The sequence below is a fragment of the Oryzias latipes genome, chromosome 21, assembly GCF_002234675.1.
Source record: "Oryzias latipes chromosome 21, ASM223467v1".
NCBI classification, from domain to species: Eukaryota; Metazoa; Chordata; class Actinopteri; order Beloniformes; family Adrianichthyidae; genus Oryzias; species Oryzias latipes.
In genome coordinates this window covers 21859030-21881851 of record NC_019879.2, presented here as the reverse complement: position 1 = coordinate 21881851, position 22822 = coordinate 21859030, and the positions used below count along the sequence as shown (strand labels likewise).

General features: G+C 39.1%; 2 protein-coding genes across 5 annotated transcripts in view; both read right to left on the bottom strand.

Annotated features, from left to right (window-relative positions):
- Positions 1 to 1471: 1471 nt before the first annotated feature.
- Positions 1472 to 4899, bottom strand: sp5 (Sp5 transcription factor). Its single transcript, XM_004081748.4, has 2 exons — positions 3823 to 4899; positions 1472 to 3625 (listed from the first exon to the last, which is right to left on the bottom strand). Exons 1-2 carry the CDS (start codon positions 3871 to 3873, stop codon positions 2561 to 2563), a joined length of 1116 nt encoding a protein of 371 aa, XP_004081796.1. The 5' UTR covers positions 3874 to 4899; the 3' UTR covers positions 1472 to 2560.
- Positions 4900 to 7760: 2861 nt separating this feature from the next.
- Positions 7761 to 22822, bottom strand: part of myo3b (myosin IIIB) — a 73318-nt gene continuing 58256 nt past the window's right edge. For all 4 annotated transcript variants that reach the window (XM_020713272.2, XM_023950544.1, XM_023950545.1 and 1 more), the window contains 4 exons: positions 14310 to 14410; positions 13885 to 13931; positions 13366 to 13518; positions 7761 to 7887 (listed from right to left, as the gene is read on the bottom strand). In XM_020713272.2, the coding sequence (XP_020568931.2) occupies positions 7875 to 7887; positions 13366 to 13518; positions 13885 to 13931; positions 14310 to 14410 (314 nt within the window). In that variant the 3' untranslated portion in view covers positions 7761 to 7874. The remainder of the gene's footprint in view (positions 7888 to 13365; positions 13519 to 13884; positions 13932 to 14309; positions 14411 to 22822) is intronic.

Sequence of the window (22822 nt, the reverse complement as noted above, 5' to 3'; positions counted from 1 at the left end):
GTACCAAGTTAGAAGGGTTGAAGTGAGGCAACAGTCGGTTGACACATCACAATTATTCTACAATCCTGTTGCACATTGTGGATTTTAACACAGTCTATTTTTAATTTGCCACAACACATGTAAACGTTCACTTTGTAAAAAGGAAAAAGTCGGATTTCCTTGCCAGGAAATAAGATCCTGATATGAACCAATGCAAAAAGGGTGAGTAAAGATTCTTTGAACTCTGAGGGACAGTGAATGCAGCACACATGGAAGCTGTTTGTGAAGATTAAAAAAGCTGGATCAGATCACTCTGATCTGGGACTAGCACCCAACATTTCAGATTTACAGAATATATTCCCAAATCCAGACGACTAAAAGAAAGTGGTGGAGTTGGATGTAACTCCAGAGCCCCAAAGTGAAAGTAAACAAATCTTTTGCACGAATGTACTAAAATAATGTTTATTTTGGGCATAGTTTTTTTTTCAAGTAGAAGCATTTTGGCCTTAAAATAAACAACTAATTTTTAACCGTATGAAGAAGAACTTTGCTGTGCAGGTTATTCTTTTTTATTTGCAGCCTCAATGCTAAAGGAGTAACTAGTCCATGCAAGCGTTTATCTTGAACAGAAATTCTGTTTTTCAGTCCTTCATTCAGTTTTAGAAAAACTAAAATGGAGCTACATTTCATTGTGAATCAAGTCGTTGATGATAAACCAGATCACTGCTTTGGTTAGGAGCCAATCTGACCACATGCAACTGATCAGTTATAGAACTCAATGAATGATAGGATGATAAATTTAGAGTTATGAGTCACCCTGTCAATGAATTTATCTCAAAATGTTGAGTTTTTCAATTTTTTGGGTTAATAAAACAAAAATAATGTGTTGCTATCTTGCAAACATTTTACAAGATTCCTATGTTATAAAGTGTGTCAAAAAATAACAATAAAGATTAATTATTTAATATGAGAATATGTTCAAATGTTTGTGTTTTATAGAAATATGCCTTGCAACAGAATTTCAAGTCATTTATTTAAAAAATGCAGTGATTGTTTTAAAGAAAGAAGATCAATGTTCAAAAGATAACATAATTAACTGATATTGTAAAGTGTACATGTATAAAATATAAATCAATGCATAAAGAAAATCCAATCCAGCTAAAAATCTGCCATTTTTTTCCTTCTATGTGTGTGTGCAATAAATTCCAATTAAGAAGTTGGAGGGAACACCTCATAAATCCAGGAAAATTTTTGCAGAATAAATTCTGTAATCAGACACTGAGAGTTACAAGAGGGGGTGCTGTTGAGGCAGAAACCTGCAGATCTGCAGTGACCACCTTCTTAACTCTGACCCCACATCAAACTCCAAGGTCCACTTTCTGACCGTCTGAAGGCCTGGATGACCTCTCAGGTCTCATGGAAGCCCAGGAGCTTCTGTCTGTCTAAAGTTCAATTTGCAAACATTAACCTGTATTTATTTGGATTTTTTTTTGGAAAACACTGAAATTAAGTGGGTCAGTCAAGTGAAATTATTTTTTTTCTATGTTATAAAGCTTACAAAATACTATTAACATGACATTTGTCCCTGGAAAAACAGATAAATACCTTTTTACATAGCAAACTGAAGCACATCAGCGTTAAAGTTGAGTACATAAGTTAGTTTTAAGTTAGAGGCAAACATAAGAAATACCACAATATTGTTTTCTGTACAATAACGGAAGGCTTCCAGTGAATACAAGGAATCATTTTGGACATTTTTTTAAGGAGTGCACAGGTTTGACGTGTTTTTTTAACATTTTAAAGTTTGCTACTAAAGAGGAAACTAAGGAGATTTTTTGAAAATTTCCAAATATATTAACATTTCTTACTTATCTAGCAGAAGGCGTATGAGCGTCTATAGCTTTGTGTCTTACTAGAGAATATGGACAATATGAAAAAAAAGCAGAATTTTTTTAGTTAAAAAAAAACATTTTTGTAAGAAACAAAAACTTTTTTTTCCTATTTTCTCACCAAAAACATCAAGTTTTTACCCCTAAATTGGTAATAAAGCAGGCTTCTCTTCAGTTTTTCTTAAAAATGTTACCGCTTGTAATTTTGTAGTATTAGTATTGATTTCACAGTGGTTTTCCCTCTTTTTGCTGCCTCATCCACAGAGCTGCTGGAATGAAATCTTCTGAGAGGAGAGAAGAAATGTTATAACTTTTATTCTCACACAGTATTTGGGTCATGTCAACAACAGCAGATCTTTTCAAGAGCATGCTTAAAAACACCCCATATGGAGCAAAGAACAGACACTTTCATTCAACAAAAGCTATTAAATAGAATCGTACAAGGGAGCGAGATCTTCCACCGAAGACAATGATCAAAACACAAGTTGAAAACTTGTCTTCCTTGATTTCATGTAGACATTGAATTCAAACTTATGAGTTTTTTTATGGGCCCAAATTAATTTATGAAACTTTTTTTTTTAATATTTATGTATTTACAAAAAAAGTGGATTTTTTTGTGTTGGAAAGTCTGATGATCCACCAGACACAGTCCACGTGGACGTGTGGAAACAGCCCTGCGTGTGGATGGGATGCTACAGCATACTCCTCGTGTCCTCTCGTTTGACGTGGTCCAGCGTCTTTTCCTGACACTTGCTCCTTTTATTCTGGTGCGTTTTGACGTGTTTGGCCAGGTGGTCACTCCTCATGAACCTCTTGCAGCAGTCCGGGCACACAAAGCGCTTCTCCCCAGTGTGAGTCCTCAGGTGTCTCTGCAGCTCGTCCGACCTGGTGAAGCTCTTGCCACAGAAGAGCCAGTTGCAGACAAACGGCCGCTCGCCCGAGTGCCAGCGCAGGTGCGCCTTCAGGTGAGACGTCTTCCCGTAAACTTTCCCGCATCCGGGGATGTGACAGATGTGCTGCTTCTTCTTGCCGGGCTCGTCGCTGGACGTGGAGGACTGACAGTTGGGACACCTGCACCTCCTGCAGCGGCGCGCGGTCGCGAGGGGGGACTTGGTGTGCAGCAGCGCGGCGATCTGCGTCTGGTATTGCGCAAAGTCCGTATGTCCCAGAACCAAACCCCTCTGGAGCTGGAAGCGGTGCGGGGCGAGGGAGGACGTATGGCTGACGTGGTTGCCCTGCTGCAGGCTCCACCACGGGATGTCCTCCCCGGGGTTGGGGGACAACTGTCTCTGCTGTTGGTGGACGAGGCCGGAGGGTCCCGTCACAAAACTGGGCATCGCCGGCGGGATGGGAGTGGGAGCCGCGTAACTGACCGCGGGGACGTAGGTGGGGGGGCAGGTGGACTGCAGAGACTGCATGGAGCAAGGTAACATCTTCACGGGGGAGAAGTCATAGGGGTACGAGGGGTCCGCCGGAGGGGTCAGGGGCAGTTCGTGGGGGGAGCTGAAGGAGCTCTGGATGTGCGCAGACAGCTGCGGCTTGGAGGATAGTCCGAAAGTGGAGCTGCTCGGAGGGTTGCCCTCGTTAGTCCACGGGTGAAACAGCCGCGAAGGGGAACCCAGAGTGGGGTCGTAGGGCACCTGGAGGAACTCCGTGGGGTTGGATCCGTGGTGGTGCCCGATCCGGTTACAAGTGGCAGCCAGGAGAGCCAGCGGGGAGTGCTTACAGTTCTCTGGAGAGGAGTTTGGGGTGCGATCCTGGATCATGACAAAATCCCAAAAGTTACTTTTTATGGAATAAACTTCCATTAAAAAATATTTTATGTAAAACAAAAATATTCTGTATTCACTCGTTAAAATTTGACAAAAGTTTGCAACCAAATCTAAGTGAGGCAACTCTTCCCCCATTTAACATGACTAAAATCTCCAGAAAAGTAGTAGATTTGTGCTCAAACCTGTAGAAAAGCTTGCAGTGTTTCATTCCGCAGAACAGCCACCGCTGCCATGGCGCGCGCCCTCCTCCGCGTGCACAGAAACTACCAAACAAACGCGCTAATTTTCGCCCGATCTGTGCATCCAACAGCCTTTTCCAGCAGGTCTCCAGCCTCCCGCGTTTCCTCCTCTCTCCCAAATATCCTTGGTGTATCTGGAGAGTGAGGGATCACTTCTTAGAATTTGATAAGGACTTTGGTGGGCCGCCAGCCAGTCAGAAATAAGATTTATTACTTTGAAGTTTGCCGCTGCCCAATCATCAAAGAATAGCGGCTCTTTGAGAGGGGAAAGCAAATCCTTTGAATCCACAAAGCTCCTATGGTGTGTTTGTTGGTCTGGATAAAAGAGCTGATTATTAGGGGGGTTGGGAGGGGAGGAGATAAAGGCGGGACAATTAATGAAGTAATCACTATGTGGGAAATGTATATACACAAATAATTGGATTTTCTTGATCAAAGACCCCCATGCCGCCTGGAGACCCCAGGATTGGATGCTGTAGTCATCTGATCCTCTTTTTGTAATTAAGGATTTGTAGCAGAACTCTGTGTGACAATGTGACATTGTTATCTCTGGAGATCTCCAAGAGCTCTGCATGACTGTTTGATGCAGGGAAAAAAAAAAATCAAGTGACTCAACACAAAGTTCTCATCTCCGAAAGGATCTGCATCTCCTTTCCATTTTCTAATTTGAATTCAAATTTTCTTTGTTGTGCCTTTGAACTACAACTTGGCATTAAACACTTAATTATGCCCTCTCTGAATTATTTAAATACTTATTTCTTTCACAGACATTTAAATCAGTTGTTTTATCTGACGCTCGCTGCAAATGCAGATTATTTCCCCGTCTGTGCTGAATGTTAAAAATGACAAACTGAGAGGCTGCAGCATGAAATATATTTCAGCAAAGCTTGTTCTTTAACCAAAAAGACAACTCTTTTAAACTGGAAATCTCAATTTGGGTCCATTGTTTTGCACGGTAAGGGGTCCCACACCTTTAATGATCTTAGGAAGTGCAGCTAAAAAGGAAATATCAAAAATAAACTTAAAAAAAAGTATTTTAATGATGTCCATTTTTTATTTCAGAATATGTAATGGAGCCAAAAGTATGTTTTTGATATGATAATATTGAAAACTTTAGTGGCAGAGCAGAAGCAATGGAAGTTCAACCCTTCTGATCTTTATCTGGCTTCCCCTGCAGAAACAATCACTGTCCTCTCAACTATTTTGGAGCGGCAGATTTTGAATTAGATCTGTTCCTTTGAAGGGATTAATGTTCCCCGTCCTCTCCCACGGCTTTACACACAGTCATGAGGGAAAGGGGGAGTCCTGCTGGGCTGGCACTGGAGCCATGTTAAACTACAACCCTGGCTGCACGAGTGGTGAAGTCGCACACAAGAACACAAAAAAGATTACCAGTAGGCTTGTTTACATCAACATGGCAGCTGAAGTTAAGGATGTGGCTGCAAAAATTATGGTAAAACTAAAAGGCACTTTTCTGAATCCTAATGTCAGAATATGTAAATCAGAATTTGCAATTCTTTCTGCGGAAGTCACAGCTTTTAAGCCCCTATAAGTTTATATATATACAAATATTAATTCAATATTACTTCCAGGAATTCCTTGATTTAAATTTCACTTTCAGAATAACACACAAAAAGATTTAGGCAAATGCAAAACTTAATTTCATGTTTTTCCAACTAAAAAAAGTTAACAGATAAAATAATAATCCACAGATGAAATCTCAATGCGATGTGTTTATAAAGGTCAACTGTTGGTTGCTGTACCGACAAGTTTAAGTAAAGCAAAAAACACATTCTAAAGATTCCTCTAAAACTTTTGGATGGTAAAATAAAGTATATTTGCTAACATTTGTACACTGAGTCTTGACAAGTATGTTACAAAAGTATAGATTTGCAACAAAAGGGTGTGGCATTTCCTAATGGTAATCATGTTATGGCAATTGTGGCAAGGATGAGTTACAATAGGATGCAAACAAATCCACTAAAAGCAGATTTTCTGTTGAGAAAGATCAGATTTTTGGCAACTTAAAATTAATGTCTCAATTTCAGTTCATGCCATGTTAGCAACAGAGATTGAAAAGAACTCAATTGCATCTGTAGGTATATCAGTGATTTGTTAAAAACAATGTGGTGTAAAACTTGAAGACTTGCAACATTTCTCAGAGTCCTTCCAAGTGCTTCAAAACTTTGTTTTCCATCATGGTTGACATCACTGTTGTGCAGACAGGTTGCTAAATAGCTTCCATAAGGTTAAAGAGTCAGAGTGCTTTGTCTCTTGCAGTAAGACTTTAAAGTATTTCTATACCGGCACATAATACTTCCTATGACTTTTTATTAAAACACATTTTCTTAAAATGTTAACATTTCATTAGATTGAAAACTTTTCCACATCCCATAAGAGTGAAAAATGTTGGAGTCTGTGGTGAAATGTTGACTACAGAATTTTGATATAGTGCTAAACTAAAAGTCTTTGCCAAGGAAGCACAGTTCTTTGTTTGACACGGATTATGCAACTTAAATGTTTTGGATCAATCAACAAAGGAAGCTGACATAAAAATGAAAATCCAGCTTCAATGGTAGTTTGTGTTTGTAAGTTTAAATGTAGAGTACATAGTACTCTAGTATTATATTCAAGCAACTTCTTACTGACCAAAAAGTTCACAATAAACTGAATCAAGATTTTTTTGCAATTGCACTTATCTACTTCTTGCATTCGGGCAGGGATTTTTATAAATCTGTATTAGATGTAGAGACTTAATGCTTAAATGAATTGTTTGAAACAATTCATACCATAAACTCGAAGTGATAAAAATAACAACTATCACAAGAAGAGAAACCTGAACTATGTTTTTGTATATTTTAACCATCCAGTTCTGAAATTTTTCCTTAAGGCCCGTACACACCGGGACGAATATTCGCCAGGCGTTATTCGCCAGCGTTTTTCGCCACGTTTTTTGTGTTCACACCCAGGCGATTTTCGCTGACGATGAGTGGAGTGAACATGCAATTTCATTCCCTGACATTAGATGGCGCTTAATGTAAAACAGAAATACTCCTGTACACAAGGTGGCGCTGCGCAACTTTACGCTTCTTAAAGTCGCTTTTCACTCAGAAGAAGAGAGCAAGTATTTACGCGCTTGTCAGAATCAAACAAAGAAAACATGAATATTTCAAGCACCAGTTGCTCCAACTGGTGCTTGGTTCGGGGATATTTTAGAATGTCCGTCATTATTGCTTCGCGGCAGTGTAGACGCTACTTGGCGTCTATCTTCTTCGCTGGTATGTGTGCTCAGCAAGGCAGTTTTGTGTTTGAGCGCCCCCAAGTTGTGTTTTACTGTAACTTCAGAAGCTCCAGACACGTGAGCAAAAGCGCCGTTCTCATTGGTCGAGTAGATTTCGACGCGACGCGTCGAAAAAAAAAAACGAACCCGAGGCGTTTTTTTTTTTTGACGCTTTAACGCCTGGCGTTTTTTCGCGTCGGTGTGCACACTCTCGTTGGTGCCCTTTGTTTAGTCACGAGGCGTTAAACGTCGGCGAAAATCGCCGGCGAAATTCGTCCCGGTGTGAACAGGCCTTTAAAAAACAAAATATAATTTGTGTTTTTTTCATTCTGTGCAAAATTAGAGAGGGCCTGTTCAAACCTATGACTAAAATGAAGATTTTGTTTTGAGATGTTGGAACGTGAATATAAATATTAATCTGTAACTGATTATGTATTAAAACTAAAACATAATGATCTAATTTACTATTTTAATTCTAACAAAGAACCCATCATCAAAGCTATTTATTAATGTATTGTGATGTGTGATGCATTGAAAGGTTGACAAACTGTAGGTTTAACCTTCAAACAGAAATAGTAATGAATACCAAAATACACTGATGTCAAAAAGGACTGTGAACACATTTATTTGACTCATAGAAAACAGACATGTACTGATAAATAAATACACATTTATTTACAGTCGGAGTCGGGTGTTTTTGCAGAAATGGTTTTGATCAAAAAGGCAATCTGGAAGAAAAAAAGAGAAAAAAAAATTATTTAGTTCATATTAAATGCTTTATTTTGGTTATTGCAACAGTATTTAATTTTTGATTAATTGCCTAAGTACTGCTGATGTACAGTGGATGTGAACTAAAGTATATGATTTTGACCTTCTGAGCAGGCAGACAGGATTTGACAGAGTTGCAGCAACATGAACCCTTTTTAACTTTCCATATTCTCTGGACAGTTGGAGAGAAAAAAATGGTTCCACATCTGTCTCGTAGAAGAGATTTCAGAGGCTTGGGAGGAAGGGGTGCATGTGTGGGAGAGACGGGAGGAGAGGGGGAGAGATGCTTCAGGCTACTGGGTACTTGAGCCGCTATAATGGTGTCTCGTATGAGAAAACATCTGTGAATTTCCTCAGTGATCTACAACAAAGTATAACTCAGAGCAGTCACTCAGAGGACCTTTGAAGTTGCTGGCTGACAGAAAGCTGCCATTGTTCGCAGCCCCCAACACACAGAAACTCCAACTTTGGTCCTACTAATTTTCCTTGCAACACGATACCCCCCCCCCCCCCCCCCCCTTCCATCCTCTCTCCTGTGAGCCTATGAAGCCGAGGATCTCTGCATATTCAAGAGCAAACAGCCGAGCTTTGCGTGGGGTTGGCCCTGGGTCACAAAAGGCGGGACAGGTCATTTTACCTTCACTCAGCCCACCCTGGATGCATTAATCCTGCCTTAAAGAGGAAAAACTCTGCCCCTTTTATGATGATGTGCAGGGAGAGAAGAAAAAAAAACCTGCTACATAAAGCTATCACCTTCAAACCAAGATGTCACGGAGAAAACAGCCACAGATATTCAAAGGGCTTTCAGGTTTCTGGAGTAAAATGCTCCCATTTGTTCCACACACCCTCTTAGATGTTTAGCCATCAAAAACTTCCTGTGCTGGTAAAAGCTTAAGTTATGTTGATTCTTCAGAGCGCCTCAGCCTGAGTTTTACAAATCACCCAGCAAAAGACATGTGCTATGTTAGGAGGCAATGATTTAAATGAGGACAAACTTTGTCATTTTGGAACAGTTGTTTTGGTTTAGTGCAACAAGTTGTTATTTACCCTTTTGAAAACCTATTAAGAAATCTAAATTAATTGCAAAATACATTCATTAGTAGTCTAATAAGTTTTCTTTGGAGATGTTTTTAAGGTTATGTAATAGACAGAGTTGTCTACAGTTTAAACTTTCTTCTAGCATTAAAAAGCTTTTGTTCTAAAAAAATAACTTTGATAGTGATCATTTTAGACACACAACACTCATAACAAAAGAAACACTAAGAGCATTTTGGTACTGAATAGTTTGATCTTATTCCATGGATTGCATGCTTATTTGGACAGTTGGGTAAGTTCAGTTAAACTCTGGTAAACCTACTGTTCTCAGATGTAAAGCCAACCTGGAAGTACAAAAAATCTTGCAGTTCCTCAAATGACCACTGGAGGCTGGTTTCAGAAGGAAGTAACTTCCCACAGTTTTTCAGAGTTCATGAGTTCAAGATTTGATTAATGGGCTCTAAAACTTTGGACAAAAACTAAACATGAAATCTATATGATTACATTTAATGACATCTAGAATGTAAAGTTTCTTCAAACACAGCAAATTGATCCTTGACCTCAGTTGTAAAGGGCTATTCTACAAAAAAAGAACAAACTGCTCATTATTTATTTTCAAAATGTTTTTGTCTGACCTCATTCAAAACAGTTTGGTTGACCATCAAGTTACCCCTCTAGTCCATGATGCATCCGTAAACTGAAACCAGGTCGTGGTCATTCTCACACTGTTACCAGTCCAGCGTTTACTCAATGGCAGCTGGTCGCTCCATCTGGGAAGGAAATGCTGGGGCAAAACAAAACGTCTCCTACCTTCGGCCATGCCAAGTCTGCTTGTGCCCCGCTCTGTCTACAAATTGAGAAAGGCTAATCATAATTTCATGCTCTGATTTGTTAAATTCCATTCCGGCACCGGAGGCGGCAGAAAACTTTTAGGTCAGTACATTTTGCCGCATAAAGAAAAGCAGCTTCTTTTCCAAATTGTTCCTTTTGTTGCTCCTCTTGTTTTCCTCCCTCTTTGCATTTGGAGGAAGCCGGTAACGCATCTACTTTGCAAATGAAAAGAAGGCTGTAATTGTGACCAAAAGCTTTGGTCACCTTCAAGATTATTCTTGCCCTGCATGCATTTTATATTCATGCAAATGTTCAAAACAAAACAGTGCATAGAGCGGCCTCAGCTAACTGCAGGTGAGAGGATGCTGAAACAAAAGCCACAGTAGCCCTAATGGCATCCGTTGTCATTAAGAGCGCTTTGATGTATGTACTCAACAGACTCTTTTATCTCACTCTTTCTCTATGCCTCTTACTTTTTGTTTCTCTTCCCAGCTCCACCAGTTTCTTTATTATGTCTTTAGGAAATGTTCCTTTAGCTCTGGGCTTGCATTTGGGGTTCCCGCCTGAACTAATAAAAAGTAAATATCATAGCAATGTGGAGTTTGAGATTTGAAAAATAATAACAAAAAATAAAATAAATAAAAAAACACAAAAAAACTGTAATAGGAGACTCACAAAAAATCAGATAAACCTAAGAATGGAAAGCACGTAAACTGCAGTAAAACAGCATTTGAGGATCCTGCTCATGCATTGAAACCCTCCCTTTGAACTCAAAGGATACAGAAACAGGACAATGTTGGCCTAATCGTGTTCTCTCTTTGAAGTGAGACGTCGCTATTAGGTGAAGAGGTAAGCATGCTTCTTTAGAAAATAAAGGCTTTTCATCATTTGTTGAGGCTGCAGCTCGAGCGATTTTCATAAAGGCCGTTAAAAACTTTCAAAAACAGTGTCTGGATGCAGCTCTAATGAAAGCTCAGCTCATGAAGCAAATGAGTAAAATGGCAAGAATAACAGCCGCAGTAACTCTAGCCACATTAAAGTCCTCTCCCACATGCCAGATGTTGTGAGACTTAATGAGGGACACAGGAGAGTGCTGGATTTGCACTGAAACATTAAAGACGACGCAGGTGTCAGACCTCAGAATCTGACATAACATTTCCATGCTGCTCGCTATAACCTTCACGACAAACAACTTTCGTGGAACACGTCTCTCATTCGAATGATGCCACATTTCTCAATATTTGTCTTTTTACAACACATAATCAGCAATCTGAGGCAATTACATACACACCTCTGCTCACTTCCTTGCATATGCTAAAGCAGGCAATCAGCCAAGAGTTTATTTGGCACAGAAAACGGGGGAAGAAACTCCCACTCTGGCACCATCCGTCACCACAGCCCAACCTTGTTATTCAAACTAGTGAGCTTATTTGAAATTCCTCTCTATGGTAAAACAGGGCCGAAATAATCAAGGGAGCATGATCACACTTAATTGATTCAGTGTACTTTTAAGATGCACTACAGGGTGCTAGGGTGACCTATTTCAGACTGCTCTTCAGAGGAACCAACTATCCCAGCAAGGGGCACAACGCAGATTTTAATTATTATAGGATCTCTGGCTGCAACCGGAGGTGAAATATGTCTGAACTGACAGTGAGACCACTTCTCAATAATGCCAGTGGTCTGAGAAATTAGGTCTTTGAAATTTTTACTGCATGACTGTAAAAAGGCAAATAGTGTAACTGTGCAACATCAATTAAAAAAGCTGCAAAACATTATTTCATCTTAAAATCTGATTTAATTCAATTCTATTTTGATGCACAAGCTAGTTTTTACTCCATCCTAAATCAACAATAACAATCTTATCATAAAGTAATGCATTTAATGCACTAATAAAACTTTTTCTTTTCTATAAATGCATGCGGATTAGTAAAACAAGTTTCCAAACTTGACATCAATAATGCTGCTAAAAACAGCCAGCATTGCTATGGTTAAAAATTGTGGGATGAAAAAGAAAAAAACCCAAAAACTTCTGAAGTCATTTCAAACTCACTAGAGTTTTGAGATCACAAAATGTCCAAAAGAGATTCGGGACAACTGCTTATGTGATGGTCAGGTCCTCAACCCGAGTCCGACCTTCACACCACAGTGCCGCTTCATTTAATGAACATTTAGTTCTCTTTAATTTCCACAGTATTTCTGTGAATCTGAACCAAAGTGAAGCTGGTCTCACCATCAAGGCAGAGCTCATGTTTTCCCCGCTGAGCATAAGGAGGAAGAGATCCTCAGTCATACCACCCTACTCTTCCTATTAAGATCAAAATCTCCACTCAGGCCCTCGGGTGTCAACAAAGAGAGATGCAGTAAATGATATGCAAATTGAAAAGAAAAAAAAAAAGCTCTACAAATCAACTCGCCAGCCCTGCATTTCCGACACTTCACATCCTAAAAGAAAATTCCGGTATTTATGTTGAAATTCAAAGTGAGGTCTGGCTCAGCCTCTGTGAAGCTCTGTGTGGTGATTCTTGCTCTCAGACAGCACAAAGCCTCTCTAACTGAAGGCAAATCGCAGAGGGAGAACTTGCGGAAAGAGTTCCGGGTTTCACAAGGATTTGTCTCTGGATCTGGGTCGAACAAAAGACAAAATGCTTGAAAATAGATGAATGTTTCAGGTTAATGTGGCGGAGACTAGAGGTGCACTGCCTGTAAAGTGAGGCTGTGCCAGTTGGAATGATGAATCAATTGAGGAAGGAGCAGAACAACTGATAAAGATTTACCGTACTCTCTTTTTCTTCACGAGATTGATTTTTATGTTTTTTAAATTATTTTCAGAACAGATGACGCCATAATTGATGCCTCAGAGGTTTAAATAGTTCAATAAAATTATAAAAAATACATTTTTAATGAGAATTATCATCATTTGTAGTTCTATGTGCAGAATCTCCAGGTTTAGTCTGCATTTCTGTGGCAAAATGGGCACAAAATGACCTGAGTCAAAGCTAGAGATCCTTCTGTCTCAATTTATATATATTTTTTTTTTCATTCCAAAATGCCATACCTTTAATTATTATTTTCTTAAATCTATAACCAGAGGCTGATCCTATGTTTTTGTACAATTATTGGTGTAAAGCCTGTTGAGACAACTGCATTGTGATATGGGGCTATGCAAATAAAACTGACTTGCATTGTTTTGAAGTGTTAACTACTGCAGGACTTTCAATAGTTTGTTTAGTAAGTTGTAAATTCCATTGCTTGATTTTACTTCTAATGAACATCCAGCTATCTTGGAGATGCTTGATAAAAATCAGGATGATGTTTACTTACGTACGCTTTTCAAAAATCTGCATTTCTAACTGTTGCAAAGCAGGAAACTTGTAAAATAAAAGTAACAGTAGAACAAAAGAAAATGCAAAACATCTTCCCTACTGATTAGTAGAACGTTCTTCTGACCACTTTATAGATGAGGGCATCACCTGCACCCACTCCTGTCTACTCCACACCCTCAAAGCACTTCCAACACTATGGGACGGTCTTTGGAGTGTCAGTCTGCATGTCTGACACAAGTGTCTTACCGGCTGACACGGATGTGAGGCTCAGGTCTGACTGATGACGGGCCCACTAGAGGAGCGGGAGAGGGGGCGGTCACAAGCTCTTCCTCGGGGATCGACTCCACGGTTGACAGTAATTTGTAGTACTCGTCCTCTCCATCCAGCACTTTGATTTGACTGGTTTGAGAGAAGACAAGTGAAGAGGTTAGCAGCATGGAGAGAAGAGATGAAGTTTTTTAAGATGTTAAAAGAAAAAAGCAAACACAAATGTTTGCAGACTCAGCTCAGGACGTTCAGGCAGATTTTTGAACATGCTGCCGAGGCAAGGATATAAGTCCGGTTTTTAAAAATTAAAAGCAGCGTGCTGACAGAGCTGTAATATGTAACTCCCTCTTTAGTGACGCAGAGTGTCTTCTAATAAAAGCCTGTTATTTTCAGCTCTCCATTTACATTATAAGAAAACAACTCCATTTTGGGATTATCCTATTCCACAAAGGGCCTGCTCTGTTTAGAGCTGCTCTAAGTAGGAAAGCAGTTATTTACCCAAGTTTTCTCGGCTTCCTCTTGCTCCCCTGGTAATCCAGAGTTCTCTGAGGAAAGGGCCAAGAGCACACAGTCAAAAGATGAGCAGAGAGTCATTAATTTTTAATTCAAAGTGATTTTGTGTTGAATGCGAGCAGATGCTGATAATATCAGAAGTCACAGCATAATTTTTTTCTGATCAAAGGGCTCAAGTGAGTCTGATGAAGCATGCATCTTGCTCAGCTTTGATAAACCACATCAATTATTCACCGTGAAGGCAGACATCCTGACATGAAAGCAACAGATAAAGAGCATAAGCACATGTTCAAGACAAGAGGCAGAGAAGCGTGGGGGTGGGGCTCCAGGGTCTGGCACAGGTAGGTTTAATTGTATTATCATGTGGAACCAAAGTCAGACAAAGGCCTTTATCGGCACTTTGAACTCACATTTAGCTGGTTGTAGTAGAGGCTGTCTTCGGGGCTATTGAGCAGTTTGGGCTGCTGGCCACGGCGACGAGCAGCTCTTTGCTGGAGCTTCATCACTGGACCTGCAACAGAGGAAATCCAGGGCAGTGATCCAAGCAGGCAGAACAGCAACACAGAGGAACACGACCACGACGGCAAACCGTCTGCTGTCGACTTCTGTAATCTGTATGACAGAAAAGTCATGTTAACCTTTTCACATTTGCCCCAGTAGGATTACATAATTTAATTGGTGGAATGACACAATAATGATGTAATATTACATGGATTTGAGCAAATAAACAAAATTATCACTCTCCTAACAGGTGCATGGTAGGCGGTCGCAAGATTTCCCAATAAGCTACAGCAGTTAGAGCTGGAAAGGCAACTTTAATGCTCTGGAAAGGCAACTTTAATTCTTGTGCTTATGCTCAACCTCTTCATCTATTATCTCAATAGAAACAGCTGAACAACTATTTATAGCTAACTTAAAGTCTGTATTTTATTTACTGGACTTTTTATTGAATGAGAAGTTCAAAGAAACTAATTGAAAGTATTTTTATGTTCGGATAGATTCATCTGAAAACTTAAATAAATCCTACTTTGCTGCAAGCAAAATATTCATTTGTAACCATTTCTAGCAAATTGTTTGTTTACGTAAATCTAGAATTTAGCAAGAACACTAAATAATAATTGGTATGATATTTGATGCGTGCATTTCTGGGACCCCTATCTTATTAGCATGGTACAAACTTTCCCAAAACCTCATTGTATATTTCCGCATTATATGGTGTACTGGATTATAAGGCTTACTGTCAATAAATGGTCTCTTTTTGAACTTGTGTCATATGTAAGGCGTACCAAACTATAAGGTGCATTAAGCAAGGCAAAACAGTCAGAGATAAGTCTGTCAGTCAATTCAGACTTTATTAACTGCGTTCACAGTAACTATTCAACTTTTTTGAAACACGCTACATGTTAGTGTATTCACAATACCTGTGATTCCCAACCTTGTTTGCAACACGTAAAAGATAAGACTGATACCGCTAAAGCAAACATTACTGTGACTACACTGACACTCAACCTTGTAACACACAATTTCTGAAATTTTGTAATAATATTTTCTGATAACAATTATAAAGCACTCCATTTTGATAATTTATAATAATGAACTTTATTTCTATACCACCTTTCAAGATAAAAAAAAAATCACAAAGTAAAATCAAATGTATAGTCTTTTAAGAAACGGTACGGTTAAGATGCTGATTATTAAAAAAAGCTATTAGTTAATTATTCTGTACTTTGTTCTGTTTTAATGTTGACTTACTTATTATTTTAAATGTAAAGTTATAAACCAGAACATATGTAAAAATATGAGTAAAATAATTAAGTAAAGCATATCAGGGGTGAGGTTATAGAAATTTGCTTCCTCCCACTCCTTTTAAAGCAAATAATTAAACTGTTTTTGAAAAAAATCACATTTCATGGATTCAATGTGGCATTCATTGCATGTATGAGATTTATGATTGAGTGAGTACAATGCCATCATTTACATGTGGAGGTATCTATCTATCTATCTATCTATCTATCTATCTATCTATCTATCTATCTATCTATCTATCTATCTATCTATCTATCTATCTATCTATCTATCTTTTTTACTTTTAAATATTTTGATTTTCCAATCAAATAATGACTACTCGTCTTATGGTGAATGTATGCATAGAGGTATATCTCTTGTTTTTACTCTTTTGTACTTGAAATAATTCCAATCCCAAAAAACTCCCCACATTACTGGTTGGCTCCCTACAGACCTATGGTGTGTTCCAGTTACCTTTGAAAGAGGGCAGAGACCTGGAATTGGGTCACACTTGACTTTCATTCATAAAATAACCACCAAAGGCTTAAAGAGTCACTGGAAGCCATTGGTTTTAGTCCTGTTTGCTACAAGCAATTGTGAGCTATGCTAATGGAGAACATTTAAATTAGGTTTAGCTACTTTTGCTTTCACCAAACTTATGTAAATATATGTATAAATGATATACTAATATTTGAAAATGTTGGGCAAAATGGGGAATCTATTTTTGTTCAATATTCACAATAAAATAAATTTATTTATTTATTTTTATATCCAAAGGCAATAAATCATGCCTTTCATTTCAGAATTCAGAGATAGCAAAAATGTTAAAAACAAGGCGTACAGGTTATTCAAATTATTTTTACTGTTCACATAATCCACCTTCAAAATGTTTTAAATGTAATTCTTTCCAAATAATTAAGATTGTGTTCATAAAAAGACAGGAAAACCCACATTAGCTTGATATAGCCCTCTGTCCTGAGCCTCCACAAGTCAGCAGTGGAGGTTTCATCTGAAAAATGTTCCCCCCAGTTCACAAAAACAATATCCCACGATACTAAACCTGTTTGACTTTCTTAAAAACACTAAAGCATCTGCTTTCTTGTCTCCTTTGTGGAGTAAATCAATGAATACACTCATGATTTCTAATGTTTTCTTCTTTTCCCTCCTCCACACCGACATAAACCCCTGCAGCAGTTACTTGTTTGTACAGAGCAATGCTCAAACTAATCTATTAGTCTGTATGAAATAAGAAGAAACTCCATTTGCCTCTTCCTTTAACCCGACTCCCTCCTCTCCTTCAAAAGTACTATTGATCTCCTCACTCCCTGTGTTGTAGGCAGCAGTGATGCTCTGAAGAAAGCAGAAAGTGATCTGGTTGCCGTGACATCGGCAGCAACACAAAAACCACTTAGAGACGCGAGGTGAGAAAGTGATCCAGCCCTGCTTCAATTTGTGTCCGCAGACGGCCCACATTTTTTTTGTTTTTGTTTATTAAAACAAAAATCTAAGTTAATCATGAATGTGTTTAAGCAGATCTGGAGAAGTCTACAGGCAGAATTCTTAGTTTCAACTCAATCAGAGAGAGATACTGGAAGAAAAAGAAAAGGTGAGCTTTTGTTAGTGCGTTGAACAAAGGAAAATGACATTTTCAGTGACTTCTCTGCTCTTCCTGCTTCTCCTGCAGCAACTTCCAGAATCTCAAGGAGCTGAAGGTTGTTTTTCCTGATTGTTCAAAAGCAACTTTACTTAGAAATGAATTATTCATTCCAAAACACAATCTTACTGACAGCCTTTCAAACATAATTAGATTGTGAAAATATGTTTGAATGCAGCACCATCTAACAATAGCTTAATAAATCCCAAATATTTATCTCATGGCTCAAGCTAATACCTGATCATGGTCAATCTCTTCTGCCCAAAATTCATCCAAAAACAACACATCTCTATTATTTTAGTTTCCAGTTTGACTTAAACTGTATGTGCTCCTTCCATCTTTACGCTCGGCACTCAAAAACCTCATCACATCTCACTCACGTGTGCACATCAAAGAACAGGGTCCCTTCTATCTCCTCTCAGCCTTTTTTGCTTTTATTCAATCTAGCTCTGCTATACTGAAGTCAGCCTTCACAAATGGCCAGAAAGTTCCTGTCAGTTCGAAGATATCACCCAACTTTTACGGTGAATCTTATCTATCCATGGCTCGGAGGTGTTAGTAGCCCACTGTGCGAACCCTGGACACCCATGAGGGTTTCAGGATATTTGGGGAATTCTGAGGAAAACAGCCTGAAAGACTGTAGACATACATTTTCCTAAAATAGTTGGATTCAGTTACATCAACTGCATTTAGCATTTACAGTAAGTCAAAGAGCTGTCAAAGGCTGTATAAAATGTACATATTAAAGGACAAATTACGCTAAAATTTTTGACTAAATCAGACTAAACAGTTATAAAAAACAGATTTATTTCCTTGTTTGTAATTTTTTCCCCTTATGAAATTCAATAATTGTATTATTACTAAAAATATGTGGAGTAGTTTTGCTTGAGAACTGAACTTTTCATTCAACTATTCAACCAAAAACTGTTGAATGGCCCAATTTTATCTTTTAGAAGAGTAGGTTGTGAACGCTTGTTGCAATAACTTATCCTTTGAAGTTACAGAGCAGCATTTCACAGTTGTTGTGTGAGTTGTTCAAATAGTTGAATCAGTCTGATTTTGAAGGACAATATTTTTTTTTTGTCCTGTCCAACAGCTGAGCAAACAGATGGAAGCTGTGAGCCTTTTATTCCTCCTACAATTGGGGTTCTGTTTTCTATTCCGTGGGAAAACCAGGAGTATATTTGTATAAACCCTTTCTGTATTTAAAAAAAAAGAAACTTTTATTTTAAACTATTTTATTATTTGGCCATCATTAGTAAAATTGGGTTAGGATAAAATATGTCTAAACAGATGCCAGATGAACAATATATGTTTGTTCAAAATAGAATTGGTAAAAAAAAGCAGTGACATGATTTAGTCACATTTATGAATCTTAAAAGTTAGTGTTTTTGTTCTACTTCAGAAATGTTTCAAGGATTTTGAGCACCTGTGAGACTGCAATATATTCATGTGTTCATATTCAGATGACTGGAAGAGAATCCATGTTCCAATTTTTTATTTAACTTCTTTGATCTTGTTTTAAGGGGAGACAAATGCATTATTGTGATCAAATTGTATCAGTTGAATTAGTGGTTTCTGTGCTGTTAATATATTCGTTTTTGTGTAAAGTCAGTCATCACAAACATTTCAACCACATTTCAAGTAACTTTCAACATTTTTATTATAATAATATAAAAGCTACTTTTCCTAAATTGAAATATAAAATCTAAAGAAGTAGCTTAAACTACAGTTTTTGGTGTTTTTAATGCTTTCTTGCAGCATTTTTTCCATGATAGAGGACATTATTAAAGTCATGGGCGGCCGTGGGGAAGTGGTAGGGTGGTCGACCCCTGATCGAAATATTGTAGGTTTGATTCCGGTCTTGCCCAAGACGAAGTAGCCTTGGGCAAGACACTGAACCCCACCTTGCCTCTGGTGGAAGTTTGGCACCAGTGTTTGACCACTGAGCTGCCATTAGTGTGTGATCGGGAGTGGGAATGTAAAGCCCTTTGGAAGCCCCCCAGGAAGGTAGATAAGCACTATACAAGTATACACCATTTATATAAAAGATTTTAAGATTAAAACTGCATTTCTGGGTATTTCTTTATTTCAAATTGGGATGAATCAGGGGAAGAAAGGTCATTTAAAAAAAGCTCTCTTTTGTGATGCAGCAAATGATACAGGCAAAAGTCTCCCAGTTCCGCTCAATTCCGATGCATCCACTCGTGGATGTCTTCATGTACGTTTTAATTGTCCTCGTCCGAGCTGACATATGGCACAAAATCTGTATTGCTCTGATATTGGACGCCATTTTTGCTGCACCACTAATGATAGCTTGGGGTTGTGAGGAGCTGTAAGCTAGTGGGAGAGAGTGTAAACTAAAGGATGATTGGTTATTAGTGGAGGCTTGCTCCCACAACTCAGAGGCGAGTTTCTAATGAATTCTGCCAAACAACACAGTTTTTTTGGAGTTTGGCTAAAAAAAAGCATAATTATAATTAAAAGGGAACAATTTTAAAATAAATCAGAAGGTGAACAGAGAGGGACTTTAAAACATTTTTATTTACTACCCTTAGATGTGCGTTGTAATTAACTAGAAGAGGTTATTTAATTTAGAAAATAACAAGTTGGCCTGATAATTTTTTACCATTTTGCCAGGATCATGGCAGACTAGAAAGTCAAACTGCTGCAAAAGTCGAAAGTGCATAGAATATCAGATGCGACCATTTGTACCCTTTGACTTTAATGCTCAGAGCAGCAAACACACCTGCATGTTAGCCTCCAATAGCGTTTCACTTAAAGCAAAAAGAAATGCTGAAGTGACTTGTGTTTGCAATCCTCTTTTCACAAAGGAAGACATTTTCAGAAATGCACCCCGTCATCCACGTAGATCTGCTAGGGGGCTCACATTCAAGCGCTTTTGCCTGCAGTGATTAGGGCAGATCAGTAGCAGATCAGAGGATGTCAGGCCTCCCATCTCTGGGCTGTTTGGGGAAATCTCTGTCATTTGATCCAGGCCAGCCTCAGAGGAATGCTGCCCCGGCTGCAGATACATTACAAGCCAAAGTGGTCTGTGGGATGAGAGCGCGGCTCGGACACCGGCGAGCATAGCAGGGAAGGGGTCAGGCAGTGGCTCACACTAGGGGTTTACTAAATGATTGTGGGTAATGTCTGCTGTTTGGGGTGGGGAGAAATAATAGTCCACTGGGAATACAGAGGCAGAGCATTTCATGCAATATTGATTTCTTCCTATCAAAAAAAGCCAAGCTGAGTTTGCTCTAAGGAAAGACTTACATATAGAATGTGTTTGCCTCTTTAGATATAAAAGCACTGAGATTATTTTTGTGATAGGTACCTCTTTCATTCAAAGAGAGGCAGATGAGTCGTGTTACATCTCTAAATACCGCTTTGAAACCTCTTGAACGCTATATAGAATCCTCAGAAAAAACATAAAAGAGCAGCTAAAGGGGATTTTTAGTGGAATAAATTATATATATATATTGATCTCCTTCTAAAGTCACGTGCTAGAATCACCTGACTACTCCCAGAACGCTGTTAGCCACTTGGGCTTTGTTTATTCAGATGGAGAAAGCCCAGGCACATAGATTATAAGGAAAAATCATCAGCAGCAGCCTTTGATGTCTAAATGAAGCATGTGCAACCCAGACCCCTCTCTTTAACTCACAACAGCCTTTACTCACACAAACGCACACACAGACAGTCACACACACACACACAAATACAGACATTTGTCCAAACAGATATCTTAAGCTGAAGAGGATTTCCAGACTTTTAAGGGGAAGTTTGTTCTTGACATTGGTCTTAAATAGTAACTCATGTGCTTCAAATTAGAGGACAAAGTCATCAAATCTAGCAGATAATGTAGAGAGAGGCCAGTTCCTGCATCTGTTTTCACTAACGGAAGCAGAGGATGTTGTTACAAGCAATTTTTCACACCAAAATCAATCATTTCCCCCTGACAGCAATTTTTGGAACTTTGACTTCTGGAGAAATGTTTGCATTTAGAAGAAATCTCCAAACTCTGAAAAGGTCCATCATGTGTCATAATCTTTAACACGTGCAATTTATAAGTGTGACCCTGCGGGACCAGTGGAAAGAAAGTTCGTAGGTGGGGACAAACGATGCGTAAAGCAAGCTGAGGACTGTTTAAATATGGAAATGAAATTCAGCTGTTTTTCCTATGATCAAAGGAACACTCACTTCTATTAAACAGAATGTAAACTTTCATCCTAAATGTAGTAAACTAACAAGGTCTGTGCTTGGAAGAAAACTTGACACAACAACTCAGAGCATAATTTTTCACCTTGATTTCCTGTCTGGGGAGATTATTCTGCTGGAATTGTGATGATGAGTAGTTTGGAAGTACATCCTGTTAAAGACTCCCACTGACATTAAGAGGATTACGTAGGTAGCGTCAGACAGAGGCAACTCCTTCCGTTAAGTTGAGACTTTCCTATCCTTTCCAAATCTCTGCTGCCGCTTCGTCGAGCCTGTAATTTGCCTAAAACTGAAGGCATCCGGTTGAGCTGCAGCGATACGTGGAGGCAGACAGATAAATCAAAAGGCTGAGAGACAGCGAGAGGGTGGGAGAGTATTTGTCTGCAGAACATGGAGAGGGTGGATCGTTTGTCGGGCAGATTCATGTTGATACTCTGATGCTTTGGTGGTGGTGGTGGAGGGTTGCCGAGCAGCACCTGGTGGCTGCAAACCTTGTGGGAGGCCATGTGGGAAGATGTTTCAGAGCAAGAGGATGTGGAAGTGAGACGCTCGTTTTGGCGTGGGACGAGCTCACTGTGGGTGAAAGGGAGGCCACATCCTACCCGCACACAGAAAGAGCTAAGAGCGACAAGGAAAAAAAAATTCTTATTTACCTTGTAATGCACAGAGGGGACATAACTATACCCACAAAGATGACATCACTTCACCATCATCACTCTTTGCTCTATCCGGTCAAACAGCCAGGTTAACCATCTTTTATGGCACAGAGGTAATTTGGTTGTGTGTCTCAGTTCCGTGGATCGCCGTCTCTCTCATCATGACATGTATGTTTACCACAACTATAATCTTCAGAAAGCCTGTTAACATAAGTAGCTCAGCTTTCATAAACCATAAAGTCAGCTCTGACTGATCCCCGGCACCATCCTGTTTACCACGCTGAGCGGCATAAGCAGCACTCTGATCATATCGGCTGCGTGCTAGCAAAGGCTTTCTTTCTGCGCACGTCTCTGTGACTCATTTACAAACGTGTTGCATTAATATTCAGAGCTGGCAGACAGGTGATGAGAAGTAACGTGTAGTTTGCATGACTGCACAGTGTGCTCGTAAGTTTTCTACTGACAAAGAAAAAGGAAATCAAAGGTTGGTTTTGCATAGCGCCTGGAGTACAAAGTGCTTTAAAGCTGTCTTTCTTCCATAAAATACAGTGCTGTGTGTATTTGGGTGAAGACCAGGCAGTTAACTTGTTGTGAAATTTATGGTTTA